Source organism: Aptenodytes forsteri, unplaced genomic scaffold (genome assembly GCF_000699145.1).
Source record: "Aptenodytes forsteri isolate BGI_AS27 unplaced genomic scaffold, ASM69914v1 Scaffold151, whole genome shotgun sequence".
NCBI classification, from domain to species: Eukaryota; Metazoa; Chordata; class Aves; order Sphenisciformes; family Spheniscidae; genus Aptenodytes; species Aptenodytes forsteri.
In genome coordinates, this window is record NW_008795939.1 from 5,496,128 (window position 1) to 5,509,013 (window position 12,886).

Consider the following 12,886-nt stretch of genomic DNA (forward strand, 5'->3'; position numbering starts at 1 on the left):
AGGTCAGTGCCCTTGCCAAGTACTCCACATCCACGCGTTAGCTGTCACGAGGAGGGAGGAAAAACTCAGGGCGGAGTAGTTCTAGTCCCAGCCTGTAAAAAAAGGCACGCTGGGGTCGGTGGTGGCAGTGACGCTGACAGACTTTTGGAGCGCACCTGCAGAGGATGCGTGCCTGCCTAGCTCCTCTGGACTCCTCACGCCAAAGTTGAACGTACAAGTTCAGCAATTAATGAACCCCAGCTCTTGCCCGGCAGGCCACAGGCCTCTGCCCGGTCGGCTGCTCCAAGTTGGGGTAAGGTGTGCATCCAGCCCCCTGCAGCGGCCAGCCACGAGCAGGGATGTAGCTGTGCTGACAAGAGGCAGGAGTCACAAAGGGAGCTCTGCAAAGTACCTCTGCTCCGGACTAAAGCCGGATTATGCTTCCTGAAAACACGTATAGGGACCAACTGTGGGGAGAGAAAAGTAAGGAGGCACGTTAAGCAGTGTCTAGCAATGCACGACATTAAATTCCACACACCCCCCAACACACTTTCACCCTGAGGACAGTTGAGCACATCTTCCTCCACCTGACAAAACTCGTTTGGCTGGGTGCTGACACCCTCTGTGTGTCCTGTGGCAAGTCACCACGCTCCTTTACAGCTGGCTTTGAGAAGAGGCAGCTCTCACCAGAGGGCCTCCTTTGTAAGGGCCCATCCCCTTCTCAGTTTGAGAACCTGGAAAGCACTGTCCTTCAACACTCCTCTGTCTGAAGATGTGCAGGAAGTGGTAGTCTTTTAATAAACCACATAACATAACAGAACAGGAGAGAGACGTTTTTGGCACACCAACCTTCTCTCTCTGGAGGACAGGAGAGAGACGTTTTTTGGCACACCAACCTTCTCTCTCTGGAAATAGGAACATCAGCCTCCTAACAGAAACACTCTCGTTTTACTCTTAATTTTTTCCAGTTTTCTTCACGCTCACACTACTCTTACTCTCTTGCAGCTACATTAACTGACTGGACAGTTTTGACTATAAAGGTGTTCAGTGGCAGTGCTAGAGAGAAAGCACAGACATTATTCCCAGTTGGATGGACAAAAGAATCATTGTTCCCAAGGGCACATTCAGTGGTTTCCTAAAGTAAGAAACACCGTGTATGTGACAAAACCAACATCTGAATCAATGATACACAGCATAAACAGAAATTCAGCTTTTAGACTTAACTTTGAAGGTTAGAGAGGGAGCAATAGCTCTGTGAGGTAAAGTTTGTTCCTACTACATCAGTGTTCATGACTACTAAATTGTCATGTTCTTTCCATTATTTTGACATCATGAAGACTAAGAAATCACCTTCTTGACGTGTAGCTAATCCTGTAGTTGCATTTCTGTGCTTCTTATATATTATCCATTAGCCCATTAGCCTTCTGTAGAACAACACCACTTCTATCATCACCGTGTTTCTAAACATACGCAAGACACTTGGCAAGGATTCCTTCGGCTACGACAGCCTGAAATTGCAGCCAGCAGAATGTGACACCACTTCCAAAAAAGCAACCTTTCTTCACAAAAAGAACCACAGGCTCCTGTCCTGCGGCTCTCCCCGACCACTTTACAGCTAGCACAGCCCTGGCAGTCAAAAGGCACCTGCCAGGGGCAAACTAGATTTTTCCTGTCAGGGGCTGTACCTCCTTCAAAGCAAAAGCATTCTACCAACGTACCAACGTTGCAGGGGAATTCTGTAAGCTTTTATAAAGGCACCTGAAATACTTTACCTCCCAAAGAGACTCAGAAGAGGTTATTGTCTTTTCCCACTAAGGTGAGTTGCTGTAGCAACTGGCGAGAAGACATGCAATTAAGGCACCACAGGTGAGCCTGGCCAGTTTCTACAGGCCATCCGTGGTATAGCCGTGCCTGCTTCTTTTACTACTTTTTATGGCCATGGTGTCAATGAATCTTCCCAATCCCTTTTGAACCTGCTGGTACTGTCTGCCTCCTATGGCAATATACCTCAGAAGCTCACTATCTGCTGTGTGAAATACCACCTTCATCTATGTGAAATATCACCTTAATATAATTGGTCAATCTGTTTTAAGCGAAGGAGGAGTGCCCCCTAAACTAGTATTTGTACAATTTGGTGAATACTAGTTCTGCATCCACTTGGCTCACAACTTTCAAGATTTTGTAAACCTTGACCTTTCTTCCCCTGTCTTCTCCTCTCCAGAATGAAGAGTCCCAGCATTTTTAGTTTCTCCTCACAAAGCAGCTGCTCCATTCCATTGATCACATTAGTTGCTCTTCTTTTAACTCCACTATGGACTCCCTCCAGATGTAGAAACTGGAACTGCCCAATACTGAAAATGTGGGTCCACTGGTTATACATAGGACCAAAGTAGCACCACCTGTCTTGTTCACAATACCGTTCCATAGGATGCCTACCTAATATTTTGATGCAGCTCCACACTGTGGTGATGGTTTTAGAAGAATTGTCAAAGATCTCTGCCCCGAGTTGTAACTACAAGTTGCTGAACTAAAAGTTCAGTACCATGTATGTTTGGATGAATGGTTTACACCACAAGTGCGTAAAACTATACTGGAGCTCATCTACCCCTTCTGCCCACGGAAGGATCTCACAAAACTGAGCTCCTTGCCACTGGACCAATGTTGGGCTACTTGAGAAAGCTCGGTATCATCTGCAAACTTGGGTGATTTCATTGTTCATTCCCTCCTCTGAATCATGGCTAAGCTTGCTGAATAACATCACCCAGGGACTGCCAATACTGAAATTCTTCCTCCTCATGAGAGGAGCCCATTAAGTCTTAACCCTTCATTTCCTGTCCTTCTTAATTCATAAAAGAATCCCTTATGTTCCTCTGGAACCAACATACCATTTGAAGTTGTACTCATGCATTTCTCCATCTAAGAAAATACTTCAAGTTTACCGAAGGGACACCATAACCCTACAAGTTCCATGCAGGGATGGGAAAGGCAGCAACAAAAAATTTCTTCCTTTCACCATTGTATTGGGTTTACATAGCAAGGTTTTGGCAGTCGGGGGGGTGCGCTACGGGGTGGCTTCTGTGAGAAGATGCCATACGCTTCCCCCACGTTGGACGGAGCTGGTTCCAGCCGGCTCTAAGATGGACCTGCCATTGGCCAAGGCTGAGCCCATCAGCTACAGTGGTAGAGCCTCTGTGATAATGTATTTAAGGGGAAAAAACTGCTGTGCAACAGCAGCTGGAGAAGAGGAGTGAGAATATGTGAAGCAGCCCTGCAGACACCAAGGTTAGTGAAGAAGGAGGGGGGGAGGAGGTGCTCCAGGCACTGGAGCAGAGATTCCCCTGCAGCCCCTGGTGAAGACCATGGTGTTACGAGTGAAAAGCAGGTGTGGATCCCTTAGGGATGAGGCACAGCACTCAGCAAGTGAAAGGTTTGGCTTTATGGAAAGCGTAGCATTACCATGGTGGGAGCCCCGGGACACCAACGCTAATCAAATGGGGACCCAACACAGTGGAGCCTTGCTCGGGAGTGAAGCTCAAGGGAAAGCACTGCAGGGGTGGATAATAAAACTTGTGCTGATTAACATATCATGTATATAAACTGTCCTGTTTTGCTCATTAGCAAACTTGCTGATATCACACAGGTGCTGCTGTCCAAACTCCAGTATCTGCAGCTGGCCATCACATTGGTGCCCATGCAGGGTTATGTGCAACTGCAGGGGGAGTGAACTACCCCAGGTTACCGTAACAAGATAAAACGTGCTTGTGGCTCTACATTGTCAGATGGGGGAGGCAAACTGTCCTGGGTTACTGTAACAAAGTCTTCTCATGCCTTACACATGGTGAGGCAGGCTGTCCCCCTGCTGTCCATGGAGGTCCATGGCAGAGCAGATACCCACCTGCAGCCATGGAGGACCTCATGCCAGAGCAGGTGGATGGGCCCTGAAGGAGGCTGTGACCCCAAGGAGAGCCCCTGCAGGAGCAGTGTCCTGGCAGGACCTGTGGACCCGTGGAGAGGGCAGCCCACGCTGGAGCAGGGTTGCTGGCAGGACTTGTGACCCTTTGGGGGACCCATGCTGGAGCAGGGGAAGAGTGTGAGGAGGAAGGAGCGGCAGAGACAATGTGTGATGAACTGACTGCAACCCCCATTCCCCACCCCCCTGCACCGCTTGGGGGCAAGAGGTAGAGAAGCCAAGAGTGAAGTTGAGCCCAGGAAGAAGGGGGCAGGGGGAAAGGTGGTTTAAAATTTGTTCTTATTTCTCATTATCCTGCTCTGGTGTTAATTGGCAATAAATTAAATTAATTTCTCCGAGTTGAGTCTGTTCTATCCGTGATGGTAACTGCTGAGTGATCTCCCTGTTCTCATCTCAACCCACGAGCCCTTCATCGTATTTTCTCCCCCTGTCCAGTTGAGGAGGGGCAGTGATAGAGCGGCTTGGTGGGCTAGCTAAGCTCAACCCACCACAACCATCCAAGTATTAGCTAATCTGTTACAGTTGCACCACTTCCAAAAGGAAATAAAAACAAAAACACACCTTAAAGTCAGACAGTCCATCACTGCATTTGAGCAAATGCAACTTGCAGTATTTTTACTGCAAAATAATAATACAAAATAGTACTTGGAATTACTTTGTCTTAAACACAGCTTTACACGTCTCTAATCTGTTTAAGACCCATTTCTTATATACAGGTTTAGGACTCTTAACACTGTTAACAGTAAAGCATTAAATGGAGGGGCAGGATAGAGCGGCTTGGTGGGCTAGCTAAGCTCAACCCACCACAACCATCCAAGTATTAGCTAATCTGTTACAGTTGCACCACTTCCAAAAGGAAATAAAAACAAAAACACACCTTAAAGTCAGACAGTCCATCACTGCATTTGAGCAAATGCAACTTGCAGTATTTTTACTGCAAAATAATAATACAAAATAGTACTTGGAATTACTTTGTCTTAAACACAGCTTTACACGTCTCTAATCTGTTTAAGACCCATTTCTTATATACAGGTTTAGGACTCTTAACACTGTTAACAGTAAAGCATTAAATTTCAATCACCATGATCAGTTCAGCTCACACATAGTAAGTAATATAGTCCATCCTTTGCTTTTCATGTCTGTAGTTTGATTTTTATTCTGGCTGATAAAAATGTAAGAGACTGTGTAGAAGATGTAAGAGTTAATACATTACTTATTCAGCAACCAAAGACAATTCAACTTCCCAGTTTCCTAGTTTATCTAAATATATATACACAGAAATCCTGTAACAAAGTTTTAACATAGATTTAGCATACCTGCTTTCTGAACTCTTTAATTAGTATAATCTCAACCTGAGCTATGAAAATTAACAAGAATTATTTCTTCCTTCCTCCTCCCGGAAGCATGCTTTTATTGTCTAGTAGCCTATGCTATCCCGATAATCGATCTTTGCACAACACATGTACTTAATCTTGTTAGCAATGCATCTGCATTCTCTCCGACATCTTATTCCCCCATATTTTTCCAACAATCTGACTTCTCTTCAGGTTTGTTTGGGTTTTTTTAAATATTCATTCCCAACTGCTCCAAACAATACACAACATACAAATCACTTGACAAACACCACAGAGGTATTTAGCAAGTCTAAGTAAGTTCAGTTATGAAGTGTTCAGTAACAGCTTCAGTTACTGACTAAGCAGTGTAACAGCTTATATAATCTTAAACTTACTATTGCCACAGCAGATGGTTAGCTAGAGGAACTAGCTATGTTTACCAGTGATTAGAAGCTCATAAAAATAGAGGTAATCACTGTCATTCCTATAGGAACATTTCAAATTGCATTCATCCATATTCAAATATGCTTATTAATCCAACAGAACTGCATCTTTATAGTTTAGTTTTGTACACAAAAATAGGTTTATATTCTTTAAAATGTACGCATTCAATCAGATTTACAGATCAGCCAAACCATGACTGATTGAAGAAATTCTAAAGAGCAACACATTGTTGATACTACTCAACAATATATGAGGCTTACAGAGTTAATAGTCGCTACAAATCCACTTGTGTTGTACGAACTAGTATTACGGACGTACACGTAACATCTGCTCAGCTGGTTGGCTTGCCAAGTATGACAGTCTTGGGGTTTTCAATTCGTAACAAATGGAACCCAGGCTTTCTACATTATCATGCTGTGACCTGCTGATCTAAATTAAAAAGTACACATTTAACCTGTAATTTTTCTGTCTGCACATGACATCATTGTATATTAGAAACTAATACCACCACCATGTCTGCTTTCATTGATGTTTTACCCCATATTCCTTCTGTTCACTTTTTAATTATTTTATCATTAGATAACAGTAGATCCACCTATTATTTCATCCAATTTCAAGGAACTTAAAGTTGTAGCTTATGATGACTTATAGTAATGGGCAGAGATGTACAAGGACTGTAACACATATATATGGAGAGATACAGATCTACATAATCTTTGCAGTATTTTCATATAAAATTATTATCTTCTTGTTAACTTGGAATGGCATAAGCAGATTCAATTTCCAGTAAAATTACTTACTTCTTTCCCCCAGCTTTTTTAATTCCTGTATTATATCACTGTACACACAGGGTAAAAGCTCTTCTTGGGATTTTGTTCCATCCAAATAAACTAAGACAGACAAAAGAAAATGTTTTCATGAGTTCTCTGCCAGTTATCTGGGTGCAATAAGAAGAGATGAAAAAATAAAAAGCAAGAACAGCACCCCCCCTTTCTTCTTTCCCAAAGTGATTTTACATGTTAAAAAAATAACATAATGGAAAAGTATTCTAGTTAAGAATTAATTTAAAAATTTTTGTGGTATAAAAGTCTCCATAAGGGTAGTGGTAATAACATTAGGACAGTAAAGCAATGGAATAATTCAGGAGAAAGGTTTCTATGCAGTGGAAGACCTCAGGTTCTTCCTCAGCTTCAGGGTTTGAGCAAGTCAAGGAAGGGCACTGCAGTTCCCATCCTCACTGCACAGCAAGAAGTGGTGCCCTTGTCTTCATGCTGATGAAGCAGCCACCTGACTTCTCTTTCCTCTGGCCCCCACTCCAGAAGTAGGCAGTCCAAGAGCTGTACAAGTGTGAACTTCACACAAGCTCATGGCAGCACCCCATCAGCTGACTTGGCTTTGACACTTCTCATGCAAGAGTGGGTGTACAAAACACACCTAGGAAGTATCTTCAGCTTATTAGAGGACTTCAACCAGGATTTTAATTCTCTTGATGCCAGTGCATCAGCTATTGTCTGAGAATCTTCCTATTTAGCCATACGCATGTATGCACACACGCACACACAAACTAGCTTGTTAAATGGACTCTATTAGTGATCAGAACATTTCTATTTTTAACTTCATAATTTTCATTAGTAAAAAACTCCAAAACTCAAAACCCTATAGACTTGAAAAATAAACCAACAAAAGGTCCAAACCTATTGCCCAAGTGCCACAAAAATATTTGTTCTTCAAATGACAAAAAAACCTATAACCCAACAAAAACTGCACAAGTGCCACACCTGAGCATTTTATAAGTTTAAAATTAAGGATACCATACCAACGTTAATTGCATTCTCTTCCAATTCATTTTTATATTTCAGATACATAGGCCACACGTGTCCATCGAAGTACCCCGGTGTATCTGCTGGCTGGTAGACTCTGGTGCTACACAAAAATATATTTGCTTTCCCATGCAAGCTTTACATTTTTACCCTAGTGTCAGCTGGTTTAATAAGAGCATCTATACAAAATAGGATATGTTATACCCTATATAGGCTGGCAGGCTGCATAACTGTTTGAGCAAAGGAGGCTCCTTTGTTTTAATATTATCTGTGATACGAATTCTTGCTAACTTACCTATTTCTGCCAATCAAATTACATTTAAGAAGAGGTAAAAGGATTTTTGTTTTTAATTGAACAAGGTATTACATATAAATTAAGCTGTATTGAAAGTGTTACCAAAACGAATTACTTTTTTTCTTTTTTTATTGGTTATACAGATTTCTCAAGTTTTAAATGACTAGCGGTTTTGTCTAGTCACTTCCAGCCTGGACACTGAAGTCCTTTAAAGGTGAGTCTAGTGAGAAACCAAGAAAGTGGAATCAACGAAAGCCAGCTGAATAGAGGATTTCTTCACTCAGCCAGCCAATTCTGACTTCGTGCACATGTATTGCTCCAAGCACACAGTATTGCTCCAAATTTGGAGGCAAGTCAGACACTGGCTCAATAATCTCAATCAGATATATGGTACAACTAATGCACAGCCTAAACGAAGCATACACTAAAACCACACATGAACATTGTTCCTTTAACAATAATCATCACGTAGCTGTATCCAACCAAGGATAAGACTGCTTAGTATTTTTTTAACTGTTTCTCATTTTAAACATGGTTTAACTCCAATATGCAGTCAGTAATCTAAATAATTTATCTGGACAACAAATTCTCTTTCCAGTGTTTGTAAAACATTTAACATTTTAATATCCCTGTGTTCTAAAATGCAAGTGTCATGTCCCCCCCCAAGCCCCAAACCCACACATCTCTGCATGCTTTTGTTAACGTTGGTTAAACACCCACACAGTCTTCCCTGGGAATCACAGAGGACAGATGATATTAATAGCTTACATTTGGCAAGCATTGAAGAAAAGTTAGTATAAAAGAACCACTCCAGGTTTGGGGGTACAGTGACCCTCTGTGAGCAATAACTGAATAATCTTACCTCCTTCTCCTTTTGCACTCTTCATAAGGAAGGGTCAGAAAGTATCTTCTATTCCATAGTTCATTAAGCGGCCTAAAATAATAATATATTTAGTTCCCTCTTCCTTTTTAGGGCAGCTTTTAATATACCAGGTTACATATTGCTGCTTACTCATAATTGTACAGCAGAAAGCCTTCAACAATCAAAATATAAACATCATCTGTATTTTTCAGATTATCACATGTATTCTGCAGCTCTTCTGTCACAACGCCTGAGCTTGCCGGGCTTTTAATCCAATTGCGAATACTTTTCACCATTTCATCCATATAGAGGGCATCAAGTACTAGATGAAAACAGAAAGTTAGGCACCCCTTAAAAACAGAGAATAAAAAAAATAAAGAACCCTTAAGTACCCCTAGGTTAATCTGTAAGAATCAAATAATCTACATACAAGTCTAAATGAAAGGGAATGGGATTACCCCAAGAATTTTCTCACACATATAAGTAGTTCCATGTTTGCAACTGATGATAAACTGAAACTAAAGCTTTCCCCAGGACTGGGGTATTTCTGGTGAGTGTGGTCTCTCCGAACTCTGTGGCACGAAAAAACGTGCAAACTCACTTCACAGCCTTTCCCTTGACAACAGAAACTGCAGGGACTGTTCTATTCCACAAAACTTGTAAAAACTTACTCACCCTGAGACCTCCACCCTTCTGTCAATTGCCACTGATACAGTTGAAGGGAGGGATCGCTCAAAAATTTTTGCTTTGGGTTTTTACTAGGTTTCAGATATTTGGAGGGTGGGGATGGATGGATTAGACTGAAAGGAGGATGGCATACAAAACAAAACAGCATGATGTAGCACCTGCTTTTGTCTGTAGACATGTAAGAACATTTCGAGTAAGTACTGAATGGCAAAGAGATGGCAGCCTTTGGGTAACATAAAAGCACCTCAGAAATGCATTTGCTCTTAAGAGCAGCATTAAACCCAGATATTTGAATGAGAATGTTCAACTTATTCCTCCAGTTTCACGTTCTAGTTTCATGAAGTCTAGAAGTTGAGCCAAAGACTGCATAGCTGGTAAGAGTTAGTTTTCAGACACAATTTAAGGTTCTGGCCAATGTTCCCGAGTAATACATTTTGTGATCACCAAGTATCAACTTGGTTGATTTTTCAATTTCAAAAAGTATTTTTTTACCAAAAAAATTACCAAAATTACCCTCCAAGGCCAATAACCAATACTTTCATAGTTTGTTTTCTCTTCAGTTCTTCCTTTTCACTGTCAAAGATAGTAGCCAGTGAAAACTTTTAATTCAGCAACATGGAAAGCAGCTATTGTATTAAGAAATACCAATTATAGATAAGACTTTGTCCTTTTTTTCTTTTTGCAAAGCAACCATCGGAACCTCAACTGCTTATTCTAATGCTAACAAAAAAGCTGCAACATACATACCAATAATCAACTGTTCTCAACTCGAATTGACCTGAACCAAAGCACTGGCCTAAAGTGGGTCTTGATCTATAAGTTTATAAGCCTAAATTGGCACGTTGAGCCAGCATTAACCATGAGCTTCAAAATATTTGGTCTCTATGTGAGATCTGACATGAAATTAAGGTGTCAGGATCAGACCCAAGTTTTGACCGATTTGGAATACGACAACTAAAGAGTCTCAGTGGTGATATCCCATGAGTTCACTATCAAAGTGGAAAAAAAAAATCCATCATTACATAGAAAGTGATGAGGTTAAGCTTATGCCAGTGCTGCAAGTCAAGACTTTCAACTGAACAGTACCATTTGCTCCTGCACCAGATGCAACTGTGAAAGAGAGGAAAAAATTTAAAAGAGAAAAGGAAAGCTCAGGCACTAGCTTGAGCTATTTACTAGTTTAGCAAGTTTTCTTATTTATCTCAGTGAGCTGAGAGAAACTGAGCAAAGGATTGCTCTTAACCATTTGTTTACTACCTTGTTCAGAAGGGAAGAGGGGCAGGGGGTGGAGAGGAAGAAGTATTGAGGCTCAGCACAACAGTTTCAGTACACTGTTCAAAAGCAATGCATCAAAGTTACTGACCATCATATAGCTTAAATCCACGTTCATCTGTTTCTACTTCAGACTCTGGCTGAAGGGGAAAAAAAATTTGAATATTTTCAAGGCTGCTTTTATGACCACTTTCACAGATATATACTCTTCAATTACAAACTTAAGGGTTATACACCTTTGTATCCCAATTGATTAAATTTGTCTTCAAAATTAAATAGCTGTATACAACTATTAAAATACAATACAAACACTTTATTTAATCTAGAACAACAAATTCTCCAAATCATACCTCTCAAGTTCATTAGAGCTTTACTTCAGAAATAAGAACTGCTTCACCCTCCTTAACAAAGAACTCCGATGTCAATGCAAAAGGTTTTTTTCTGTTTTGATTCGGGAAACAAATAACTACCTATTGCTGTATGGGTGTAGGGTTAACACAATAGTATCATTAACTTCATTAGCACAAAGTATCTTGAAAAATGCATCCAACATACACCCGTTTCTTATTTTAAAGGGTATCAAAGAAGACAGTAAACTTCTTTTTACTGAGTATACTCAGTGGTTTTGGCCACTAATAGTTCAATTACACCAGTGCTCATTTTATTTTTCTTTCTCATGAAGTTACCATTATTTTAAGCAGCATCAATTTGAAAAGTTTATCAATAGGAGAACTGAAAAGAGAAGAAATGATACTAAAATCTACTTAAGCCTACTTTTACCTATCAGGTCTTTCCATCAATACTGTTACCTTAAAGAAGTCATCTTGAGAGATTATATCACAGTTGGGAAGCATTTTCTTAAGCTTTTCTGCCAGCGTTGTTTTCCCCCCATTTGTTACACTGAGTTAGAAAACATAGTAAAAACTGAATCAAGACAAACATCTATCTTTTAAACATATGTACAAGCTCACACACACATTTTATATAGTTAGGGTAAACCACAAAGCCACAATCTAAAACCCCCAAAACTTTATTCACACTAAATACTCTCTACATCTATAAATATTCTGGCAGGTTCCAACAGCTTTCTGACAGTAAATCTAGCAATGCCAAGAAAGAGGTTAGAGAGAGGTGGTACTGGAGATCTCCAACAGAGACAGGAACAATTTCTTAAGAGTTACATGCCATAAAATGAGGCAATTACATGTTGTATTTGTAATCTATTTTCAAAAAGTATCCATTCATAAATTGAAGTGACATGACTTCATTCTGAACGGAAGACCAGTCTTGAGCTGTAAAGGAAATTTAATTTGCTAATACTTACCCTCCAAGGCCAATAACCAATACTTTCATAGTTTGTTTTCTCTTCAGTTCTTCCTTTTCAATGTCAAAGATAGTAGCCAGTGAAAACTTTTAATTCAGCAACATGGAAAGCAGCTATTGTATTAAGAAATACCAATTATAGATAAGACTTACTTTCCGTCCTTTTTTTCTTTTTGCAAAGCAACCGTCGGAACCTCAACTGCTTATTCTAATGCTAACAAGAAAGCTGCAACATACATGCCACATCACAGATTTCAATGTGTTTTACCTTAGACAGTATTATAAGCATTTGGGAAGAACTTTGAGAGACTCAGTTCTATCAATGTTAATACCACAGAAGTCCCTAAAGAAAAGCACAATCACTAGCTTAAGCATTAATGGTATAAAAAAGACGAGAAGCTGCGGTGGTGAAACAAACAAAAACCTTAAAAAAAGAACCCAGTGATGTGCTGAGGAGAAAGATGTTTTAAAAATTTCATTAAAGGTTATAACAAAGAGGGGAAGAATGTTAGTTTTCAGCTGAATGACTTCCCTCCAGTTTTCCCAGTTACCCGTGCCTGCAAAGGTATGGCGTAGCAGAAGGACAGGTAGTAATGGCGCTGCTTCTCTTGGCAGCAGCACTAGTCTACAGAGTTTGTCAAACCAGTTAAACATTTGTCAAACGTTGCTTTCCAAGAGCGCACACCAATTAATAACTAACCACACACAAACACCCTGGTTTTCACCTGCTCTGTCCTCCTAGGTCACACTTAAGGAGGTAAAGCCTACGACACCTAAGACCTGAAAGGACTGAGGAGGTAACACCACCCCCCCTCCCCAACAAACAAGTATCTGCACTATACTAGAAAGAAGACAGTTGCAGGGCATCAGTATGAAAGTAAAACCATGCTATTTCTGTTA

General features: G+C 40.6%; 1 protein-coding gene across 1 annotated transcript; it reads right to left on the reverse strand.

Moving 5' to 3' along the window:
* Positions 1-4,835: 4,835 nt before the first annotated feature.
* On the reverse strand, positions 4,836-12,041 carry NMRK1 (nicotinamide riboside kinase 1). Its single transcript, XM_009285284.1, has 8 exons — positions 11,988-12,041; positions 11,473-11,563; positions 10,755-10,803; positions 8,855-9,026; positions 8,705-8,776; positions 7,544-7,650; positions 6,528-6,617; positions 4,836-6,156 (listed from the first exon to the last, which is right to left on the reverse strand). Exons 1-8 carry the CDS (start codon positions 12,014-12,016, stop codon positions 6,137-6,139), a joined length of 630 nt encoding a protein of 209 aa, XP_009283559.1. The 5' UTR covers positions 12,017-12,041; the 3' UTR covers positions 4,836-6,136.
* Positions 12,042-12,886: the final 845 nt, after the last annotated feature.